At 35.5% G+C, this 25,858-nt stretch overlaps 1 protein-coding gene across 1 annotated transcript in view; it reads left to right on the forward strand.

Annotated features, from left to right (window-relative positions):
- CNBD1 (cyclic nucleotide binding domain containing 1) overlaps positions 1-25,858 on the forward strand; it is a 414,607-nt gene that overhangs the window by 42,539 nt on the left and 346,210 nt on the right. The window contains 2 exon segments of the mRNA XM_032609565.1: positions 1,597-1,700; positions 18,857-19,015. Of these exon segments, the coding sequence (XP_032465456.1) occupies positions 1,597-1,700; positions 18,857-19,015 (263 nt within the window).

Here is a 25,858-nt window from a genome sequence, read left to right on the forward strand (position 1 = left end):
AGGTAGACCTGTAAAACAGATGATTGTAAAATCTGAGTTCCAAATAGAAAAAAATGAAAGAAGAAAGATCTTGAGAAATCTTCCAGTTATTTCAGTGGTTGGAATTTTTAAAAAATAGTAGATCCTTGGTCTATTCTATAGTGTGAGATAGTAGGAATGAACATTTCTAATGTCATATTAAATCACATTCACATTGCATTATTTGAATCAATTAAGTTAAATTAAATTAAATAGGATTCTTAAAGTATATAGTATTTGTTTTGTGTAAAGAATTAACATGGGGGCTTCCCTGGTGGCGCAGTGGTTGGGAATCTGCCTGCCAATGCAGGGGACATGGGTTCGAGCCCTGGTCTGGGAAGATCCCACATGCCACGGAGCAACTAAGCCCGTGAGCCACAACTACTGAGCCTGTGCGTCTGGAGCCTGTGCTCCGCAACTGGAGAGGCTGCAACAGTGAGAGGCCCGCGCACTGCGATGAAGAGTGGCCCCTGCTCGCTGCAACTGGAGAAAGCCCTCGCACAGAAACGAAGACCCAACACGGCCCAAAATAAATAAATAAATTAAAAAAAAAAAAAAAGAATTAACATGGTGTTATATGAACTCTGGCCAAGAGAAAAAAGCTGTTATAAATATTTTAAGGTGTTATTATTTACATTGACAATGAAATAAGAAAAGCCTTCTTGAGGATTTTTATATTCATTGCCATGAGGCAAATACTGACTAAGATTTAAGCATGATTATTTTTGATAATTATTGATATAAGCTGTCAAGATGAATGTTCAACATTTTAAGAAGCTGACCAGCTTTTCATGGTGGTTGTCAATTGAAAATTGAACAGGGCAGATTTTCCAGAAACAAATGTCATTACTTGACACTGAATGTCAATTTGCTATATTCCAGTGGATCTTGTTATTTACATTTTTAAATATTCTAAGTGTATTGAAGCCTAACTGCAAATAAGAATCACTTGGAGGCTGATAGTTAAAATAGAGAAGCCTACCCAGACTCAACCTTTGGAGCTCTTGCTTCATCAGGAAAAGGATCAGAAATCTGTACTTAAAAAAACATCCCAGATGATTCCATTGATCTGGATTTGGGAAATGCTGAACTTTTGGTCTAAGACATTTTTATTCTGGTCCTAAAATAATGCATGAGACTCATAAGTCATTGCAAAGAGTCAGATAAATATACTTTTCAATAATGTATATGTAAACTCTATGTGAATCATTTTGGGGGAATTTTAATTATGTGGTATATTTTATACAAGAGCTTTAATAAATTACAGAAAAAAACTTTAAGAAGACAACTTAAAAATTAAATTTTTGACAATTGACATTGTCCTGAATTTGATATTCTTAAAATATTTCTCACTGAAACACACTATAGACAATTTTTATAGTGGATATTTTTAAAGCATAAAATGTTTATGTTTCATATTTTTGTCATTTTCTTTTTAGACTAAATAGTATAGAATTAAGTTGTATATATTGAGTTAAAAATCTTTGCCTCAGAAGCTATTTTCTTATGATGCTTATAATGCAATTTCTCTCTCTCTGTCTCTCTCTCTTGTCTCTCTGTCTCTGTCTTTCAAGCCAGACCAATATCCTATCAGCACACAATATATTTATGAAGCAATATCCTAAAATATTCTTGCAGAATAAAACCAGACTGCCTAAACTTTTCAAAGAGGAAGGAAAAAGGTAATGATGTTTTCTTTTAAAAACAAGGTTGTATGTGTGTGCATGTGTGTGTGCGGTCACACACGTGTGTGCATGAAGAACAAATGGAACTCAAACACTGAAAGTGTTTGGTCAGTTCCCAGTATTGCATGTTAAGGATCAGCCAAGGAACTACAAAGCTACAGTAATCAAGACAGTATGGTACTGGCACAAAAACAGAAATATAGATCAATGGAATGGGATAGAAAGCCCAGAGATAAACCCACACACATATGGTCACCTTATCTTTGATAATGGTGGCAAGAATATACAGTGGAGAAAAGACAGCCTCTTCAATAAGTGATGCTGGGAAAACTGGACAGCTACATGTGAAAGAATGAAGTTAGAACACTCCTTAACACCATACACAAAAATAAACTCAAAATGGATTAAAAACCTAAATGTAAGGCCAAACACTATAAAACTCTTAGAGGAAAACATAGGTAGAACACTCTATGACATAAATCACAGCAAGATCCTTTTTGACACATCTCCTAGAGAAATGGAAATATAAACAAAAATAAACAAATGGGACCTAATGAAACTTAAAAGGTTTTGCACAACAAAGGAAGCCATAAGCAAGACAAAAAGACAACCCTCAGAATGAGATAAAATATTTGCAAATGAAGCAACTGACAAAGGATTAATCTCAAAGATTTACAAGCAACTCATGCAGCTCAATAGCAAATAAACAAACAACCCAATCCAAAATGGGCAGAAGACCTAAACAGACATTTCTCCAAAGAAATTATACAGACTGCCAACAAACACATGAAAGAATGCTCAACATCATTAATCGTTAGAGAAATGCAATCAAAACTACAATGAGATATCATCTCACACCAGTCAGAATGGCCATCAAAAAATCCACAAACAATAAATGCTGGAGAGGGTGTGGAGAAAAGGGAGTCCTCTTGCACTGTTGGTGGGAATGTAAATTGATACAGCCACTATGGGGAACAATATGGAGGCTCCTTAAAAAACTAAAAATAGAACTACTGTATGACCCAGCAATCCCATTACTGAGTATATACCCTGAGAAAACCATAATTCAAAAAGAGTCATGTACCAAAATGTTCATTGCAGCTCTATTTACAATAACCAGGACATAGAAGCAACCTAAGTGTCCATCAGCAGATGAATGAATAAAGAAGATGTGGCACATATATACAATGGAATATTACTCATCCATAAAAAGAAACAAAATTGAGTTATTTGTAGTGAGGTAGAGGGACCTAGAGTCTGTTATACAGAGTGAAGTAAGTCAGAAAGAGAAAAACAAATACCGTATGCTAACACATATATATGGAATCTATAAAAACAAAAAATGGTCATGAAGAACCTAGGGGCAAGACAGGAATAAAGGTGCAGACCTACTAGAGAATGGACTTGAAGATATGGGGAGGGGGAAGGGTAAGCTGGGACAAAGTGAGAGTGGCATGGACATATATACACTTCCAAATGTAAAGTAGATAGCTAGTGGAAAGCAGCTGCATAGCAGAAGGAGATCAGCTCGGTGCTTTGTGACCACCTAGAGGGGTGGGATAGGGAGGGTGAGAGGGAGGGAGACACAAGAGGGAAGAGATATGGGGACATATGTATATGTATAACTGATTCACTTTATTATAAAGCAGAAACGAACACTCCATTGTAAAGCAATTATCCTCCAATAAAGATGTTAAAAAAAAAAAAGGATCAGCCAAGGAAATAGAGATTGGTAGGGAAGGTTCAATTCATACAATCATTTTGGAGGCATTTTAATTATGTGGTATGGTAACTGGTACTAATTAATAAATGTAGTTCCCTGAGTTTTGTCACTAACGTAAATAAACAACTAGCCCTATATAATAAACATAATAAGATAAAATACTATTAGGAGTGAAAAAGATAACATAATAAATGATGCAGAGAAAACTAAGAAAATTATAAATTATGATAGAATACTTTATATAACTTAGAAATAATCTAGATATTGTTAGTTCATTTTCTAAAAAATATGTACTACTGTATTCAAGAAGATAGAAATAAAAAATAACTATGTATAAATAGAAGTTGTAAAAAGTACTCTTCAAAAATATTTTTTGAAGCTAAAAGAACAAAAGCAAAAATTAAAAACCCATAGTCCAAGTGATATCACTATAAGTTTTATATCAAGAAAAGGTATTTTCTCTGCAACTTAATGTCCTTGGAGTATAGAAAATGAAAAATAGGTTGTATATTTGCCATGCCTGTATAACTCTGATGTAAAAATTTAACAAGAATAACATAAACAAGAAATAACAATTTTAGTTATGAGTATATAGGCATACATACAAAATAAAATATTAGCAAATGAAATAATGCAGTAGTCTATTAGCAGATTTGTACATTATGGTTAAGTTGGCTTCATCTCATGAGTACAAACTGGGTTCATTAGAAAAGCTATTATTAAAATTTTATAATATTAGTAGCTCAAGGAGGAACTATATGATGATATCTACAGATGATGAAAAGGCTTTTCATGTAATTCAGTATCCATGTCCCATAGTAAAAGCAAAATCATGCAGGTAAAAACGTAATGTGTGCAGTCATGTGACTGTTAAGAAATACAAAACATTTATATTTTTTCAGCCAGAAAAAAGCCTCTGCTCTAAAGTAGCAATAAAAATATCTTAAACTGAATGAAAATAAAATTACATAAAATATATCAAGAAATTGTAGATTTCCTCTAATCTTGGCTTACTCTGGTCCCTCATGTAATGTGATAAACCCATATATGCCCAGGTGGTGGAAATAGAGCTGCAGGAATTCAGAGAAACGTTTGATAGAATAAAATTGATGAGGAAACATGAATCTTGGTAGACACTAAATGCATGCTCTATTAAAATTATTCTTCAACAACTTTTACCTCTTATCATTGTCATATTCAACACTCTATAATTCATTTAACTCAAATGTCATGTGACAGATACAATAGTGAGACTGAAGCATGGCACCTGCTTGGCTGTGGACAGCTGGCGAGAATGCCTGATACCAGCGCATTTGCTAAATATTGAAGTAAGACAGTCGTGTGCAAGGAGAATAGAAGAAATGCTTCATACACCATTAATACCCTGAGAAAACCATAATTCAAAAAGAGTCATGTACCAAAATGTTCATTGCAGCTCTATTTACAATAGCCAGGACATGGAAGCAACCTAAGTGTCCATCCATCAACAGATGAATGGATAAAGAAGATGTGACACATATATAAAATGGAATATTACTCAGCCATAAAAGGAAATGAAATTGAGTTATTTGTAGTGAGATGGATGGAATCTAAGAAAAAAAAAAAAAAAAGGTCATGAAGAACCTAGGGGTAAGACAGGAATAAAGGCACAGACCTACCAGAGAATAGACTTGAGGATATGGGGAGGGGGAAGGGTAAGCTGTGACAAAACGAGAGAGAGGCATGGACATATATACACTACCAAACGTAAAATAGATAGCTAGTGGGAAGCAGCCGCATAGCACAGGGAGATCAGCTCGATGGTTTGTGACCACCTAGAGGGGTGGGATAGGGAGGGTGGGAGGGAGGGAGACTCAAGAGGGAAGAGATATGGGAACATATGTATATGTATAACTGATTCACTTTGTTATAAAGCAGGAGCTAACACTTCATTGTAAAGCAATTATACTCCAATAAAGATGTTAAAAAAAAAAAAAAAGAAAACCACTAGGAACAATGCTACACTAATGAAAATAAATGGAAGACCTGGCTGAGACATAGGGAAACATTTCTACATGAGCAAAAAATGTGAGTAAATGACAAGAATGAGACCAAGGACTGCTTGGAACTGTGATCATTACCTAAAATTTATTTTTTTGGTGGATCATCTAGACAGAAAGTGAACTTTTGGTATATTCACAGATACAGGAAATCAAATAGATACATTGTTTTAAAAAGAACACTGAATTTTGAACCAGAAGACTTGGATTTGAGTTTTTATTTCACCCAATAGCAGCAACATGACTTTGGAATTTTCTCTGAACATTGAATGTATTCAGTTTTTACTCAGAAAAAGAGGATAACATTATCCTACTTGAGAGTTATGAACTTAAAGAGCTTTTTAATTGTACTGTTTCACTGGTATCATGGACTATAGATGACAGTGTTATTTTATATAGATTTATGCCATCTCTCAAGAAGTTCTGCCTTTTTATTTAAACAGGTTAAGCAACAATCACCACCATTAAAAATTAATAAAAAATCATTACATTGCTTGCTTCAAAAGTGTTTTTAAACAATAAGAAAATAAGTAGACTTTTAATCAATACATTTTTACATCAGTTTATTTCCAGAGGAAAAGAAGTTTAAGGAAATGACAGTAACTGAAGAAACAAATAATATGAATCCACAGAACTGTGGAAACCTATGTAAAAGATACATTTATTAAAGGTGTGTTTTTTTAGGGGGATAGAAATTCAAATATTTTCAAGGAAGCCTGCATTCTTATTAATATCTTACTTGACTTTTATAAAAATTCCTATTTAATGTTATAGACACTTTAGGGAGACAGATGTAAGGAAGATAATATTTTGTATTCTCTTTTGATATATTGTCCTAATAATATGACCATTTCCATTCCTGAGCTCCATGCACGATCATGGTTTCAGAGAGAAGGGAAGGGTAAATACTACTTTGAGAAGCAGGAAGATATAAAATGTAGGCACTTGGGGGAAAGTAGTGATATAGAAACAGAGGAAGTTAGCTAAGCTCGAGAATTGTTGATCTTCATCTACTCCTATCCTTGGTATGAACCTCTCCATGGGGATATGAGTGTTGAAGAAACATCCAGATAGCTATTGAAGAAACTGCATCCTGTAAGGCAGTGATAAACAACTTGTACTGCACATTTGAGTCACCCGGAGAGTTTTTACAAAATACTGGTGCATGGTCTCATTCCAACCCAGACTTTTTAAATTGGAATCCCTGACTTGGAGCCAAAGCCTAAGTATTTATTTAAACAAATAGTCCTAGATGATGCTTGAAAATTATTGTTACAGTAAGACCTAAATTGGGCTTCATTCAACATGAAATGAGAATAATAGCACAGCATTGATGGAGAAGATGCTGAGAGATAACCTGGAGCTAATGCCATTTGTTCCACTCGTCCTGTGTCTAGCATGTATGAGGTCCAGAAATTCCTGTGAACACTGGTGAGGAGACAGTGAAATGCTAATAGGACTGAAGGGTTGTAGGATCCTGGAGAGGAGAAGAGCTGGCTGCTGAGGTAGAAATCTGGATGCCCAAGGAAAAGGTAGTCGGCAAGAGCAAATGATGTTGCCAAAAAATACAGTCTTTCCTCAACAGATACCAATCTAGGGGCCTGCATAGATCTGCAGCCACTCTGCAACAGGAACATGATGATGATCAGCTGGCAGCTCACAGGGAAGAGGAGCTTCTCTCTCCAACAGTGGTCATATTAGCAACCTCAACCTCTCCCAACATACACCGATACCCAGTTCAGAAAGGAAATGGACTGGGAAGAAAATGGGCATGACTGAACCTTTATTTACTTGACAAAAAACAAAGTTATTTTAATCAAACTGTTTCAAATCAATGGGACAGACACTATATGACGACATTGGGGGAAGAGAATCTGTGAGCTTACGGGAAAGTCTTGGGTTCTTTATAAAAAATAAGCAAGTTGTCTTCTTTGTACATGGTAGGGTTTAAATAAAATTAAATCCCACTAATCTACTTAAGTATTAAAATACCAAAACTGTATCCATAAAAAGAGGAGCCAGAGGAAAATGTTCTTTAACAATGAGAAGCTGCGGGGGTTACTGTCTCTATAAACTATGTTATTCTAAATGATCACATCTCAGGATGGCAGGGTTATGACACATCTAACATGGAATCTGTCATAACTTTAATAGAAAAGCACTTGGAAATCTAATTAGGACATTGTAAAAATGAAATTTCATGGAGTAATGCTAGCAAAAATAACCTCATGTAAATAGATGTCTACATCATGTATCAATCGGGATGCAAGTAGAAACAACGAGATACACAATTATTAGACGGGCCAAAATCCAGAACACTGACAATGCCAAATACTGGCAAGAATGTGGAGCAACAAGAGCTCTCATTTATTGCTGGTAAAAATGCAAAGTGGTACAGCCAGTTTGGTGGTTTCTTACAAAACTCAACATACTCTTACCATATAATTCAGCAATCACATTCCTTGGCATTTACCCAAAGAAGTTGAAACTTATGTACACACAAAAACTGGCACACAAATATTTATAGCAACTTTATTCATAGTTGCCAAAACCTGGAAGCAATCAAGATGTCCTTCAGTAGGTGAATGGCTAAACCAACTGTGCTACATCAGACAATGAAATATTATTTAGTGTTAAAAAAAAAAGAGCCATCAAGCATGAAAGGACATAGTGGAAACTTAAATGCATATTACTAAATGAAAGAAGCCAACCTGAAAAGGACATACTGTGTAATTCCAACTGTATGACATTCTGGAAAGTGCAAAACTGTGGAGATAGTAAAAAGATTAGTGGTTTGGACTTTAGATTCTAAAGAGACTAGGATATCCCAGCTGCTTGAATTGAAGCTTAGAATTTCACTCCTAGATCTAAATGCAGTAGTAACAAGTGGCTTTGTTCTGGGTTAAAATGATGTGGAACTTTGTAATATGTATATTTTCTCAAACATTTTAAAACAATCATTTGGTATAGTACATATACTACCTAGATGGATTACAAATTCTCTCTAAAAGTGTAAGTGAAGAAAATGTTGGAAATTAGAGTTGAATATTTGGAGATAAAGAAACTGAAAACCTAGACAAATGGATTCTGAAAGACTGACTTAAAAACATCTTTCTGAAAAATTGATTTTTTGCTTGTGATTTTCTTCTGAGATTTTGGACTCTATTTTGTTCTCTAACATTGTCAAAATTACCCATGTGCAACAGCTTGGATCTGGCCTCAGGATAATCAACCATAGGTTATTTGGAAAATATGTATTTAACTTTAGAACAAATAGAACTATTCTTGCTATGATTGTAAAACCCATATTTTCACTGAAGTTCTGAGATCTATTGAATGAGATGTTCCCTGTATTTTTAAAAGTCAGAATTAGAACAATTCTGTTTCACTATTTTATTCTAAAAAGAAAAGTAAAATTTTACACACTCTGGAAAGAAACTTTATGAGACAGTCTTATTCATTTATTCATTTACTTAATATACTCTGAACAGTGATCATGTGCTGAGTATAGGTCAGTCAGGGTCTCTGTACTCAGAAGGTGCAGGTTGGTGGCACTGACAGGCCCTGAGTAAGAGGAGATGAATGAAGCATAACGGGTGTCAGAGGTGATTACAGGTTTGGGGGCTGGTTGCACTGAAAGTGCTTATACTAACCACAGATGGTGTCCTGGAAGGTCAGGGCAAGCATCCCTGAGGAAGGGATGTTTAAATTCAAGAATAAGTTAAGAGTTGGCTAGAAGAAGAAGGAAAAGAGTCTCTGAGGCAGAGAGAACTGCATGTAATAGTCTTCACACTGTTGATTATCCAAGTGCTGGTGAAGCTATCTTAGCTGATCCTCTATTTGCCCAGTTTAGTAGTTGTCAACAGAAACCTGAAAACAGTATTTTCAAAACCTGTCCGTGATCTCCCCTATGGGCACCAAGATGAAAACGGTGGCTGGGAGGGATGCAGGAGGAGAAAGTAGGAAAGGAAGAAAGAAAGAAAGAAAGGAAGAAAGAAAGAAAGAAAGAAAGAAAGAAAGAAAGAAAGAAAGAAAGAAAGAAAGAAAGAAAGAAAGAAAGAAAGAAAGAAAGAAAGAGAGAGAGAGAAAGGAAAGAAATTAAGAAAGAAAGAAAGAAAGAAAGAAAGAAGGAAAGAAAGAAAAAAGGAAGAAAGAAAAGAAAGAAGAAAAGAGAAAGAAGGTAGAGAAAGAGAAAGAAAGGAAAGCAAGAAAGAGAGAGGAGAAAGAGAAGAAGGAAAGAAGGAAAGAAAGAAGAAAGGAAGAAAGGGGAGAGAGAAATACAAGGGAGAAATGAAAGACTGTCATGCCAGTTCAGGAGCAATATTTTGACCTTTAGGAGAATTCTATGAAGGGAAAAGGAGGAAAGTTTATAGAAATCTAACTGGTTGCCTCAGCCATGCCCTGGCGTCATCATTTGTGGCCCAAATTAAAGACTTTACTATGACATAAAAATGAGACTCTGGATGGCTTGGGCATTATTGTGACAAAGTGATGGTGATTTGTAGAAATTGCCTAGATGTATAGGATTTCCCTGTATCAAAGTGGAATGAAACAAGAAAGTTTTAAGCCTGAGTCTAAAAAAAATGCCATTTATGTTTATGATTACCACTGAGGAATGATAGATTTTGCCAGAAGGAAGGACCTTTTATCATGCTTCTTTCCCGAAGTGTCTGGGAGTAGGTGCTGAGGAGGGCTGGAGTGCTCTGCCCGGTAGAGGCAATCTGGTTTGGAGTTGTGGAGCAAGCCAGGAGTGAGGAAAGGCAGACAAAAATGGGGTAGAAAAGAAGCAAGAATAGCCAGGAAATAATTGAAGGAAGGTGTGCACTGAGTGAGGAGAACCCACTGGTCCTGGATGTGGGGGTAAGGACATTTAAGAAAAGAAATATCTATTAATGGATTTCAAGTACCTGCGTCATATGTGATACAAACACCTAAGATAACCCCAGCATTTAATGAACTCTACTATGCTTACAAATGCTCTGAGTACTTGGTTTAATTTAATTTAGTTTTGTTGAGGAGATATAAGAAAGGTTGGTTTTACTTCTACATAAACAAGACATGGAATAAAGAGAGTATTTAAGGAAGAAGCACAGTGGCAGAGGTAACATCAGAATGTAATCTCCTAGGAAATAGCTGAAATTTTAGGAAGAGCTTTCTACTTACATGAATTTTCATGGGAACTTATTTAGATTTTAAGGGGCCAGTAGATCCCTGCTGATACCATCTGTATTGCATGGAATTACCGACTAATATCCCAATAATGGAAAAATGTGATACCATCAGTTAAGAGTTAGGTAGTGGACATGGTGGAATTATGAGTTCAGCTGAAGAAGTAATGTAGATGGTGATGTCTTATAAATCCTATTCATCAAAGACCATATGCAACTAAGGGAGAAAAGCCATCTTTGATTCAAAGGGAGTCAGTTTTATGGTTCAAAAGGATATGGTTGAAAGTTTGGAGTTTCTTCCAGGTTGTATAACATTGTTGGCAGGAAATTTGCCTCCCTGTCTCTAAATTGGTCCTTCCATTTCCCCAAATTAGGGGTTCCATTCATTACTTAGATTAGTCCTATGGGGTTAAGACTTACTTGAGGAGATTAATATAAAATCAAAAGAGAAATTCTGAAAATTCACAGGCCACATTTTCTCTGCATTTAATTCTTCTCCTCAATAAATCAAAGTTGATCTAAGAATGAAATTGTTTTTATAAGGAAAGCTGTTTTTCTATAAGAGGGAAGGTGTTGCATCAGGAGAGCATCATGGACATCTGAGGCTGCTGATGAAGCACTCTGTAGCTCAGCTGCTGAGGGGCACCACCGGGGGCTGATCAATAAGAACAAATGAATAAGCAACTATGGTGAGGGGAGATTTAGACTATAAATACTTAGAATCGTGAGGACTATCTGAGAATGTTTGGCCTCAGCAAGGCGACTCTGCTCATCAAAATAGGTCTCTGAAGACCTTGTGGCATTAGCTTCCTGTCAGGGTAAGACATTTTACCAGCAACGGTGAAAACAGTGCAGCGGCCCCACCAAGATCATTTAGCCGGTCAACACTTGAGTCTTCGTTCCCTAGCAGTGCGCTCCAACAGCAACATTTGACTTCTGCTTTTGTGCCTTCAGCTTGTGGTTTACTAAGCCAACTCTCCTGGGAACAAACTGTTACAAAGGTACACCTCACCTAAATTTGGACTTTTAAAAAAATTTGTCATTAGTTTGGAGATTATTTATTTATTGGCTTCTTAAGAGACATTATTCTGGGACTTCCGTGGTGGTCCAGTGGCTAAGACACCGTGCTCCCAATGCAGGGGGTCTGAGTTTGATCCTTGGTCAGGGAACTAGATCCCACATGCCACAACTGAAAAAAAAGATCCTGCATGCCGCAACTAAGACCTGGTGCAGCCAAAATAAATAAATATATATATTTTTAAATCCTCAACTTAAAAAAAAAAAGAAAAAGTGACATTATCCTGTATGCTATTGGCTTGTGAAATTATTATAATTCCTGCAGTAAACCTGTGTTAAACAAAATATTGGCAAAGACAAATCAATCAATCATCAATCAATCAAAATTAGGTTCAGCTTGAGTGACACTACAGCTGAAAAACTAGAATGGGGGTTTATCATTATTTCTCAACAGTCAATAATAATCATTAATTCCTATATATAGGTCAGGTAGAGAGCATTAGTACTGAAAGAAAGGCTGTCTATAGAATGTGGAAATGGGGCTGGAAAAGGAACTAGATGAAAGCCATTGAGGTGACTGCATGAGAGCTTGACAAAGAGCTAATTTAAGAATGCTGAGCAAAATCAAAGATCAGTTAAAATTAGATAACGTAGATTTGTAATCATCCAAGTGTGTGACCAATTCAGCAATGTTCTGTGGGTGGAAAAAGTAGGGTGATTAAATGGAAAAATGGAAATGATTCATACCTGGGAGCTGAGATAATGAACACAATGAACTCTGCTTGGGCTGGGTGTTCAAGAAGCGTTCACTGAATTGAATTGTGACTGGAGGGAATTTAGGTTATAAGAAAAGGCAGAACATGGTATTTGATCATTATTTTATAAATATATGTTAATATACTGCTATATTAAAAGTTGTCTTTAAATATCCCAAGTTTTTGATTTGGGGCTCGATTTCAATCAGTCCTTAGGAGGTAAATCTGTGAAATAATCTTCTCCAAAAAACTTAACTTTCTTGCATATTTGTATAGCTTGTCATATATTCAGGAAAATGTATTGCTCCTTTATTCTGTAGAGTACATGTAAGTCCAACTGTTGGTTTTTAACTGTGGATTTTCTATTTCTCTTTGGAAATGAAAAAGAGGACTTTGAGTTTGTCAAGTACATTAATTTAGTAGAAACCAGGGAAATATTGCTTACCTCTGTCTAACCTTAAAATATTCTTTCTTATATTATAAGAGATGACAGGATTCCAATGTTGACTGTCAAGAGTTTAAAATGGAACTTACCTTCAACCCTCCTCAATTTTAACTTTGGGTATGTTGACAATGTGTGGGACAAAGTCAGCACTCTTGCTCAGCACGAAAGGAAGTCTGCAATTCACCAGCTTTCATCCTGGGGGTGGAGATTTACCCATTGTTATTTCCCTGGTTTGGCATTAATGATAATTAAGCTAAAATCAACAGATAGAGTTAACTTAGTGTACTTGAAGTGACTGAATTTAATTTTTATTTTTCTGTCAGGATGACTTCAGTTTCTTAAAAAAGTGATTGAAGAATCCTACAGAAAATATCTTAAGAAAGAGTACATATATTAATCTGGCTCTAACTACTACTTAGTAAAATTTATATGCATTTACAAAAAGTGGTGGAGGGGGTTAAAGAAGGATTTTGAAGAATGATAAAAAAGCTTGTAAGAGCTCTGATGCAAGGATATATGGAGGATAAAGTTTTGTGATGGCCTCTGGACTAATCAGATCTGGGTTTGAACTCCAGTTCTGCAATTTGGCAATTATGGTACCTTAAGAAAATTACCTTAAACTTTGAATCTTAGTCTCTTCATCTAAAAATGGGGACAATAATACATACTTTAGAGTGATGTTGGAGGAATGGATGAGATAATGCATGCAAAATTTTACTTTATTTTGCTTAGTGCTGGTGCTAATCGCTATCACCTGAATTTACTGAGGCATTTAAAAAAAAATCTAGAATACAGCCAATTAAAAAACATTGCTATTGGGCTTCCCTGGTGGCGCGGTGGTTGAGAGTCCGCCTGCCGATGCAGGGGACACGGGTTCGTGCCCCGGTCCGGGAAGATCCCACATGCCACGGAGCGGCTAGGCCTGTGAGCCATGACCACTGAGCCTGCGCATCCGGAGCCTGTGCTCCGCAACGGGAGAGGCCACAACAGTGAGAAGCCCGCGTACCGCAACAAAACAAAACAAAAAAACAAACAAAACATTGCTATCTATAAAAACTATATTTTGCACTATGAATGGCTCTTTCAACAATGTATGATTTTGTAATACATACATTGGTCATTTGGAAAACATTGGTCCATTGAACTATGCAGATCTTGCAAATGTGGGTATGTTTCTTTATGTAATATTAGTAAAAAACACAATTGTGATATTGTTAATATCACAACTGATCTCATCAGAAAAGCCTTTATGTACTGGGAAGCTGTCAAATTTAGAGAGAGGTAAATACAAGTTTTCCAAAATTCTGATTTTCACTTGAAAGCTTGCATTTTATCATTGGCAACAAATGCTGTATCTTCCTTGAACTGACAATCCCACTTCACTCATTTTTGAAAAAATAAATCCTAAATATTCAAGTCAATTATTGTAGCTGGTTGGTTGTTCTTTCAAGTAACTATACAGCACAATGAAGAAAGTGGATAATTCAGCTTGCAACTCAGTAGTAGAAGCACTTTTATTTGAGACAAAAATTTCTTTAGAATGCCACAAAGATACTTTATCTGCAATTCTCATTTTGTCACGCAAAGTATCACAAAGAAGTGTACTCAAGGGTCAAAGGGTTAAGATTAAGTAAAATTACTATTTTTCTGGTTTTTTAAAACTGCAAATGTGTGGCAATGAAGAATTAGATGCTACTAGTTTGATGCCATTGTCTTGATTCATGCTTACATGCAAAACAATGCCAAAAATAGTTAAAAGTCGATAGCAGAGAAAGGAATAGAGTTACAAAATTACTAGCGTTCTATGGTATCTATTCAATACTATAAGTAATTTCATGCACCCATATCATTTACTTGGAGTAAAAATTAATTCACAAATAATTGGACATGGTGATGCCAAAAAAGTATGAATAGATTAATAGAGAATATTTATTTGTTGAACAGCGGCTATGCCTATATGGCAGGGTAAAAATATTTTTGAGTAAAATTTAGCATTTTTAGAAGTTTCTTCTCCAGAAAAATTCCTTTTAGCTTCTTACTGGAATATTTTTTGTCTAACTCTTTGTCATCTTATATGTCTCAGCTTTTACACTCTGATAAGCACCCTATGGTTGTTTTCACAATGTGTATAAATTCTTCATATCACTTTTAACATCTTTCAATAGCACATTTACAAGACTGATTATTCTATTAGTGCCTTCCTGCATTAGATATTAAGGAACATACAGACAGAAATACAATAGATGTTTTGTATATTAAACTTTTACTCAGCATCTTTACTGAATTCTCTTATTGATTCTAGTATCTGTAGATTCATTTGGATTTTCCATGTATATAATTTGTCATCTGAAAAAATAATACCTTTATTTGACCTTTCCAATTCTTATACCTTTAGTTATATTAATTTTAATGCCCAGGACTTCCACTATAGTATTAAATAGGTTAGAACAATATGCAAATTTTGTTTTTGATTCCAGAGGCAAAGTTTTAATATTTCACTCTAAATAGTGTAGTTTTTGCAAATACTTTTGTCATATTAAGAAAATTCACTTGTGTTCAGTTTGCTAAGATTTTGATTACAAATGAATATTGTATCATATTAAATATTATTTAGTTATTAATGATTTTTTTCTCCTGTGTACTGTTAATGTGTTGAATAACATTTCTGGAATAGTATTCCTGGTGTCACCTCAACTAAGCTATGCTATATTATTTTTTAAAATTATCACTGGATTCAGTTTGTTAATATTTTGCTCCAGACTTTTGCATCATGTTATTGGCTTATAATTTTTGTTTCTTGTAAAATCCTTGCCAGATGTTGATATCAAGATTATGTTGATGTCATAAAACTAGACAGAAAGTATATATGACTTTTCTATTTTCTTGAAGTGTTTGGTTTTATTTATTTATTAAGAGTTTGTAGAATTTATCAGTAAGGCCACTTTGGCTGTGAGTTTCTTTGTGAGGAGATTCTTATTTAATAGTTATATTATTTAAAATATCTAGAAAAATTCAAATTTTTTATTTCTTTTTGTGTCAGTTTGGTAATTTGTACTTTCATAGTTATTTTTTCCTTTCATCTAAATTTTTCATAGTATAATCTTTTATTCTGTGGGATCTGTGATGAGGTCTCCTTTTTCATTCCTGATATTATTTATTCCTGCCTTCTCTCTTTTTGTACTTGACTAATGGTTTGCCAAGTTTATTAGATATGTTTGTTCCAATTTTATTATATACTTATATACTTCTACTTATTTTGGGTTAAGTTGCTCTTCTTTTTTCACTTTTTGAGATAAATCCTTAGCTCATAGTCAACTATTTTTTCTTAAAAACTATATACATTTAAAGCAATAAATTTCTTTCCATTTATTTTCATCTACATCTTTTTATCTACCACCCAAAAAATCCTTAAGATGGTCAACTGAAAAAAAAAGAGCTTATTAAAGTAGCTGATTACTGAGGAAAAGAGAAAAATAGTTTATGCTACCACAATGATCAATAAAACTGAATTTTATTTTAAAAATCCTAAACATATCGGTTACAGAAATATTATTACATATATACAAGTAACATAATAGTGCAAATACTACATATCTTGGAACAATCTTATCATGTAACAAGTAGGACTTGTATGAAAGAAAAAATCTTTAGAGGTCTGAGAATAACCAAAGGATTCAGTTATCAAGTTAGACTTATGAGAATCAGAGATTTACCCAGTATAAAATTTCACTAAAAATTTAAAGGTACAGGTAATTGTGAAACACAGAAACATAGAGAAGTCTGAGATTACAAACATAGCTCCAGAAAAGATGTGAATCATGTCCACAACCTCCTATACTCCCACTTGCCTTGGCAACTTACACATTTATTAATCTCTCATAAAATGATTTTGAATTTTATATGACTGAAAATTTTAGATTATATATATTGAATTGTTGCTAGTTTTAGTATATAAATATAATGATGAGGATTATTTTCTACCATTTCCCGAAGAGCATAGGATACAGCTTAATCAATCAGTTAATTAATTAATATATATGACCATCTATTTCCTGCTGTTGCTTTTGGTGGTTTGTTATCACCTGCTTGGCTTCAAGTATCTTAAATATCAATGGGGACTATTCTGAATCCTTTGGCTGCCTTGTGATTTTCAATGTAAAAGCAGGAATGCCAGGAATCTCTTGCCTTGGGCAAATATGATGAACTTGAGCCAGAATACTGGGTCCATGGGGACTCACTTTCTAAATTTCCCTCACAAAGCTTATTATATCTACCTCTACCTTGCCCTCCAGTCCACAGACCTCTCTCCTCTAGAAGATAAGAACTCTATCCATTTGCATTTGAGAATCAGAGCTGGGTGGAGGAAAGCAGCCAATTGCTTTATATCTGAATCTTAACCACTGCTGAGCTTTACTGTACTTACTATTTATAGACATAACTGGGAATAGAGTTTTAAATAGTGTCCTAGGTCTCTATGGATAGAATCGCTGAGCTTCTGTGAAAGTGGTATAAGGGGAAATGGATTTTGGCTCTTAATTTTATCTTTGTAAGTTATGCTAAAGTATCTTTTCTTCTGTATATATCAGATAAGTAAGTTTTGCCATTAAGTTTTAATATTCTGTGAACTTTAGATTGCAAAAAACTCTTTCCAGTTCTACTGGAAAGTGGATATGAGTGGTTAGACAAATTATATAAACTCTTTAAGCTGCAATTTCCTCACCTTATTAAATTGAGGATCATATTGTTTATTTCACTTAGTTAATGTTAATGAGATATATGTATATAATGTTTAATATAATAGCACTTTTAAAAGGACTCAGGTAGATGTTAATGTGATGATTGTTATTGTTATTCCACATAATGTTTATCTTATATTTAACTTAAAAAAATCTTTTCATGTATTAATTAAAGGTGACTAATCTATGATCATTTGGATTTTTAGCATCCCCTCCACTATTTTTTTTCTTAAGGATGGACAACATTTGTTAGATTGCTTTTCCTTAGGTTTTTAGTGACCTCTTAATAGGAAAGCTCTGAGCTGGAAGGATAAATGGGAAATGGTTATTCATTCACACATCTCTTAGGGACTTAGTTGTGTAATATACTATAGCACAAGAATGAAGTATGGTGACTGCTTCCAAGACATTCATAATTTACCAGTTGGAAACAAAAGTTTAAAAAAATTACTTTTATCATTGGTGTCAAAAAACCCCCCAAAAACCGGGGCTTCCCTTGGTGGCACAGTGGTTGACAGTCCGCCTGCCGATGCAGGGGACACGGGTTCGTATCCCAGTCCGGGAAGATCCCACATGCCGCGGAGCGGTTGGGCCCGTGAGCCATAACCGCTGAGACTGCGCGTCCGGAGCCTGTGCTCCGCGACGGGAGAGGCCACAACAGTGAGAGGCCCGCACACCGAAAAAAAACCAAAAAACAAAAAACCCACAAAACGCTGAAAAACAACTGTAAGAGTGTAAAAGAAGGGTGACCATTGACTTGAAATATTTCCCTAAATATATGCACCTAATTTATTATGGAAGATGTTTCAATCACTTGGGACTGTTATACAATACCTATAACGAAATTCTGTACATCGAAAATATTTTCTTCTTCTTTTTTTTTTTTGCGGTACGCAGGCCTCTCACTGTTGTGGCCTCTCCCGTCGCGGAGCACAGGCTCCGGACGTGCAGGCTCAGCGGCCGTGGCTCACGGCCCAAGCCGCTCCGCGGCATGTGGGATCTTTCTGGACTAGGGCATGAACCCGTGTCCCCTGCATTGGCAGGCGGACTCTCAACTACTGCACCACCAGGGAAGCCCCAGAAAATATTTTATATATGTGTTTAATTGCATTATTAATGACTGGAAAAAAAACAAGCATTGAGAAAGAATATATTATTAAAATGCCAAATTACTTCAGAACAGTGCATTTCTACTCTTGACAGTAAAAAGTCATGTCAGCAATTTTTATACAAAACACAACACCATAAAATATTATGCTTCCTTGTTTAGAAAACCTGCTGAAGGCACAGCAGAAAGTAAACCCCAACAACCTGATGATTCTCACAACATATCTATCCATGTTAAAAAAGCACGTGGTGGCCATATTTTATATGGACCAAAAAAATCTGAAGAGAAGTTAGTAGAATTCATGGCTATCTTAAAGAAATTGTAAGTATTTTAAATATATTAATTCTTGTAGTTGAGTAATTCTTTTGAATAGATTTTTTTAAAAGTTAGTTGCTTGCAGCTAAGTGTACTTTATTTACAAACTAGCACTAATGATTGATTCAGGAGAGCTGGAAATACTGGAGACTGATTCTAGATGAGTGCAATTTTCATCAATTCAGTCTTCATGGCATAGAATAGATATGTTGGTACTATATCCAATTGTGGCACATCATTTTAATTTTAAGTTGCAAGCAAAATAGGTGTTATTTACTGATTATGCTAAACGAAAATTATGTTTAAGATTTCACTAACTTATGGTTAGGCAGTCCTTCACAAATTTAAACTGTCTTCCCCAACAAAGAGCCTTTAAATAAACTTACATCATATTCTCTTTAATTTTCTAGAGTGCTTTGTGCTGTGACTGGGGTACAACTGTCTGAAGGAGATGAAGATGGAGAAAAGGGGGATTAAATCTGGGTGGAGGCTGGTTATTAGAGATGGTATTGGATTTGTGAATACAACTAAAGTTGAAAGGAAACCATGGAACAGTGTTGGATACTGGAATTGAGATTGACAATAGAAACAAAGCCAGAAGTAAAAGTATCATACTAGAAATGAGGCTAAAAGACCAGTAGGGTGGATGACAAATGAAAAATCTGGTATTTATGTTTAGAGAAATACACTATGAATTCTATGCCATAAGTACTTTTCTTCAATTTTAATTGCAAGTTTGAGAAAATATGGTCAGAGCTTCCAGAAACTTTGAGAATGGTCAGATTTCTGATGCTTTTACTTATAAGAATGACAATAAATAAATACAGCAAAGACTAGTTACTTTATAGGAAAGCATGTGTGAGGGAATTGTAGAGAGGGACATCATAACCACCTGCCATACAGGGGTACAGTTAAACTGGTAAGCTGTAAAAAATAGGAAATTTAACTAGAATGTGTTCAGTGAATGTGTTAAAAATATACTTGTTAGAAAAATCACTACAGCACTAAAAGTTATTGGAGCTATAGGATGCTATAGCAATTTTCATTCTTAATGAAATGTCAACCATAATGTTGAATAAAAAATGTACTGGATTAAAAATTTTAAGTGTCTAGAAACCCATGAATCACTCACTGCTGATTTCAGATTGTGCTGGGCTGCAGAATTTTCAATCCTCATCTTTCTGAAAATTAAAAGGTAGCAGTTTCTGGATAACAAAAAGTTCTTATCTTAGATGCAGGAGGAACTCAAGTGGCTATGGTTCTCCAGCAAGGTGTCAAAATACTAGGAAGTAAATCTACATTAAAGTCAGGATGGAAACAAGAAATGGATGACAGCCAAGCACCATGTGAGCAATGGACTGAAGTGAAAAGGGGTCATGGTAGAAGGTTATCTAAACACAAGGGAGAATGAACAAAGAAGTTACTGCTACATCCTGATGTGGACCTCAGTGGAGTCCATATAACAACCAGTCTCCAAATACTGTAACAATAGATGCTGGGACAGTGGTAATCTCCAGAACCCACACCTCACTCACATGTGACACAATGAGTGGATGGGTGGGCAGAGGAGATCCTGAAGTACTGCAAGCTTCCACTTTCAGTGGCTCAGAATTATCCAAATGTGACTCTTCAGAATGACGGTTTTGACTGCTGCCAATGAGTGGGGCTGTGACACCCACTGAGTTAAATAGCAGAGTAAAAGAGGAGAAAACTCACTTTTATGAGATGTTTAATATTCACACAAAGCCTTAAAATCTACACATAAGATTTCTGATTGAATCCTTACATCAATGCTTTGAAGTGGATATGATAAACTAGTAAGTAAAAGAGCAATGAATGTGCTAAATCCACAATCTATGACTGTTCTACAGACATGAATTTTATCTTCTTGTCTCCTTGGTATGTGAGTGAATTTGTTTACTATTACTGTGTAACAAATTACATAAATATAGTGGCTTGAAACAACATACATTTATTATCTCTCTGAACAAAATTTAGCTGTTCATGTCTCAGAAGACTTCAATCAAGGTATCTGCCAGACTACATTCTTTTCCAGAGCATGAGGTCCTCTTCCAAACTCACGTGTTCTTGGCAGAATTTAATTCCTTTTGGTTCCAGGACTGAGGTCTTTACTTTCTTCCTGGCTCTAGTTGAGGGCTCTTCTTAGCTCCTAGAAGTCACGCAGGTCCTTGCCATATCATTCTCTCTCAGACCTTCTCACAACATAGAAGCTTAAATCTTCAAAACCAGCAATGGAAAATCTCTCTATGTCTTTGTTTCTGTCTCTCTATCTCTCATTCTGCTAAGATGATGTCTTATATAACCTAATTAAAGGCATTCATATTCCATCACCTTTGCCATAGTCTATTGGTTAGAAACAAATCATTGCTTTTGCCTCCACCCCCCCAAAATGCAGGGAGAGGTGACTGAGGGTCCCCTTGGGGATGTGCTAGCCATATTTGGTAACATTATAAATCTCATTGTGACTCTGTTAATCACATTTGTAATGGGTCTGTATGCTTTATGTATTCACACAAAAGTAGTTCAACTAAAATCTGTTTAATTGATGGATAAGTTGTCTTGTCTGTAAGCCCTCTGTTTATCTTTAAATGAACCATGATCAGATCCACAGACGACTTAAGTGATGTCATTGAATACATTTAAAAAAGTAACTACCTTATACTCTCTAAAATTCTTCACTTTGTCATCCTCCTTGAAAAACATTTTAAAGTATTTATTTAATTAATAAATTTATTTGGCTGCACTGGGTCTTAGCTGTGGCACAAGGGATCTTTAGTTGCAGCATGCAAACTCTTAGTAGCAGCATGTGGGATCTAGTTTTCTGACCAGGTATCGAACCTGGGCCCCCTGCATTGGGAACGTGGATTATTAGCCACTGAACCACCAGGGAAGTCCCCCTACTTGAAATTTTAACAAATTAATTTTGAGTAACAGTAGCCACTTTTTAAAGAAATACAAATATGCTTGACAAGATTAAGAATATCGATTATTGATAACTTGATTATTTTGGCTTAATCATATCGATTACTTCTTAACTTATACTTCAGTTCAGCAACTCTGAGTAAACAGTGCTAGATGAGAGGAAGGATAAATGATGTCGAAACATTAAAATTGTTGCAAAGGGCACGTATGGGGGATGTCACTAGAGAGGAAGTGTTTGAGTAACTACAGTACACTGTAATAGGGAAGTGTGTGTGGAGAACAGACAATGGGAGGGAGAGATGAGAGAGAGAAAAAAGAGAATTGAGAAACTTTCTGTTAAATTTTGTATTTTGAGGTATATCAGATTGAATATAAGCTTACCATATGTGTTAGTTAAATTTTGGATTGTAAACAACAGAAACTGATTCTGGCTAATTAAAACAAACAACCAAAAAAAGGGAGGGGGTAGAGGGGGAACCTGTGGAAGAATATTGGATAGCTCCCAAAATGGAGAAGAAGTATTAGGTGCTGGATATGATATGCACCTCTGGATATCTTTTTTTTTATTTTTAAACTTTTTATTTTATATTGGAATATAGCCAATTAACAATGTTTCGATAGATTCAGGTGTACAGCATAGGGATTCAGCCATACATATACATGTGTGCTTTCTCCCCCAAACTCCCCTCCCATCCAGGCTGCCACATAACATTGAGCAGAGTTCCCTGTGCTCTATAGTAGGTCCTTTTTGGTTATCCATTTTAAAAATAGCAGTGTGTACATGTTGATACCAAATTCCCTGACTATCCCTTCCCCCCTTCCTTCCCCCCTGGTAATCATAATTTTGTTCTCTAAGTCTGTGAGTCTCTTTCTGTTTTGTAAATAAGTTCATTTGTATCACTTCTTTTTAGATTCCACATATAAGGCATATCATACAATATTTCTCTTTGTCTGACTTACTTCACTCAGTATGACAATCCCTAGGTCCATCTATGTTGCTGCAAATAGCATTATTTCATTCTTTTCAATGGCTGAGTAATATTCCACTGCATATATGTATCACATCTTCTTTATCCATTCCTCTGTCAATGGATATTTAGGTTGCTTCCATGTCTTGGCTATCATAAACAGTGCTGCAATGATCACTGGGGTGCATGTATCCTTTTGAACCATGTTTTTCTCCAAATATATGCGCAGGAGTGGGATTACAGCATCATATGGTAGCTCTAGTTTTAGTTTTTTAAGAAACCTCCATATCGTTCTCCATAGTGGCTGTATCAATTTACATTCCCACCAAAAATGTAGGAGGGTTCCCTTCTCTCCACACCCTCTCCAGCATTGGTACAACATTGGGCTCAATCAGGTACAACGATTTTTGATTGGGGGTTATTAGGCTCACACTTTAATTTCAAGGATAGGGAGTCAGATTGTTGTAGTTTGTTTTCAATACTCACCTCTTGAATAAATGCTGATGGGGGCTGTACATTATAATTTACACTTTTACTGAAGTTATATTCAATTGGTAAGAGATAGCATTTCAAAAGAGAAACTATTTCAGAAAGAGGGGAAATGGATCATGAATAAACAATATTAAAAGCAATGAATTAATATATGGCTTGGAATTTTAATTTATAAATAATTTTGATTTTATTTTTCATTTATTAATGAATTCAATATATACTTTTGTATTCCCACATGTTTCTGAACATACTCTTGGTATTGGGACTGCAGTGGTGAACAGGAAATATTTTTGCCCTTATGGGGAGCTTATGTTCTAATGTAAGAGAGATAATAAACACATATATATTATGTTAGTGATAAGTATTAGAAACAAAAACTAGTGCTGAATAGGTGTATAGGGCATGATGGAAATGATTAGAGAAGTCAGATAATTTAATGAAATGAGAGAGATAGTGAGTCAAATATCTTGGAGAAGTGAATTCCAGGAAGAGGAAACACAAGTGCAAGAGCTCAGGATGGCAATGTGCTTTGCAAATTGAAAAAAATTAGCAAGGGAGGCCAGTGTTATGAAAGTGCCTAAATGAGGGGAAGAGTTGGTGGAAATGAGGCTTAAGAAGTAGCTGAACCAGATCACTACTTAGGGTCTTGTAGGCTGTGGTACATTTTTAATCTTGGTGTGATAGGCAAAATGGGAATTATGTGTTTTGATTATGGTGATGGGTCATGTGTGGAGAGTCCATTGTGAATGCCAGGAGGAGATTTGGGATGACCTGTCAGAAGACTATATGGAATTGGTCTAGGCAAGATATGACTGTGGCCTGAATTCTGTTTTAGGGAGTTCAATATGACATGTAGAATTTGATTTATTTTTTTTAAAAGACATGAGCTAGTTGATAATGGATGGTGCTGGAGCGTAAGGCCCATACCCGGCGTCATAAGACAACTCTCAGAATGAGAGAAAATATTTGCAAATGAAGCAACTGACAAAGGATTAATCTCCAAAATATACAAGCAGCTCATGCAGTTCAATATCAAAAAAAAACCAAACAACACAATCAAAAAATTGGCAGAAGATCTAAGTAGACATTTCTCCAAAGAAGATATACAGATTGCCAACAAACACTTGATAAGATGCTCAGCATCACTAATCATTAAAGAAATGCAAATCAAAACTACAATGAGGTATCACCTCACACGGGTCAGAATGGCCATCATCAAAAAATTGACAAACAAAAAATGTTGGAGAGGGTGTGGAAAAAAGGGAACCCTCTTGCACTGTTGGTGGGAATGTAAATTTATACAGCCACTATGGAGAACGGTGTGGAGGTTCCTTAAAAAACTAAAAATAGAACTACCATATGACCCAGCAATCCCACTACTGGGCATGTACCCTGAGAAAACCATAATTCAAAAAGAGTCATGTACCACAATGTTCACTGCAGCACTATTTACAGTAGCCAGAACACGGAAGCAACCTAAGTGTCCAGTGACAGATGAATGGATAAAGATGTGGCACATATATACAATGAAATATTACTCAGCCATAAAAAGAAATGAAATTGAGTTATTTGTAGTGAGGTAGAGGGAAATAGAATCTGTCATACAGAGTTAAGAAAGTAAGAAAGAGAAAAACAAATACTGTATGCTAACATACATATATGGAATCTTAAAAAAAAAAATGGTTCTGGTGAACCTAAGGGCAGTATAGGAATAAAGACACAGACATAGAGAATGGACTTGAGGACATGGGAAGTGGGAAGGGTAAGCTGAGATGAAGTGAGAGTGTAGCATTAACATATACACACTACCAAATGTAAAATAGATAGCTAGTGGGAAGAAGCTGCATAGCACAGGGAGATCAACTCAGTGCTTTGTGACCACCTAGAGGGTGCAATAGGGAGGGTGGGAGGGAGACGCAAGAGAGAGGGAATGTGGGGATATATGTATATGTATAGCTGGTTCACTTTGTTTTACAGCAGAAACTAACACAACGTTGTAAAGCATTATACTCCAATAAAGATGTTAAAAAAAAAAAAAAAGACGAACTGAACAGTTTTCAATTGATGTTCCTGGAAGCATATTAGATTACTTGTTCAACTTGACTGCCAACAAAGAGAATGCTGGGCAATTCACTTAATGCTCTCACATGTTCACATTTGATTACATTGCCTATAACACCACCAGCTTTAAAAATACAATTATGGATTTCTTTGGTAAAAATAATTGGTTTCTTTATAAATGGCTAATTTCTGGGAAGAAAAGTGTTGTGCATATGTATTTGTGGGGGCTGTAGAAAGTGTAGGAGAAGAGACAAATTTATAAATGAGCGGTGAAAAGCAGTTTAAGATCTTCTGAGAAAACTTGGCCCAAATGTTTTTTCTCCTACTTTCTCCAATTAAAGATGTTTCCTTTGAGAGAATGAGACATCTGAAGATCTTTATGTTT

This window comes from Phocoena sinus, chromosome 17 (genome assembly GCF_008692025.1).
Source record: "Phocoena sinus isolate mPhoSin1 chromosome 17, mPhoSin1.pri, whole genome shotgun sequence".
Taxonomy (NCBI): domain Eukaryota; kingdom Metazoa; phylum Chordata; class Mammalia; order Artiodactyla; family Phocoenidae; genus Phocoena; species Phocoena sinus.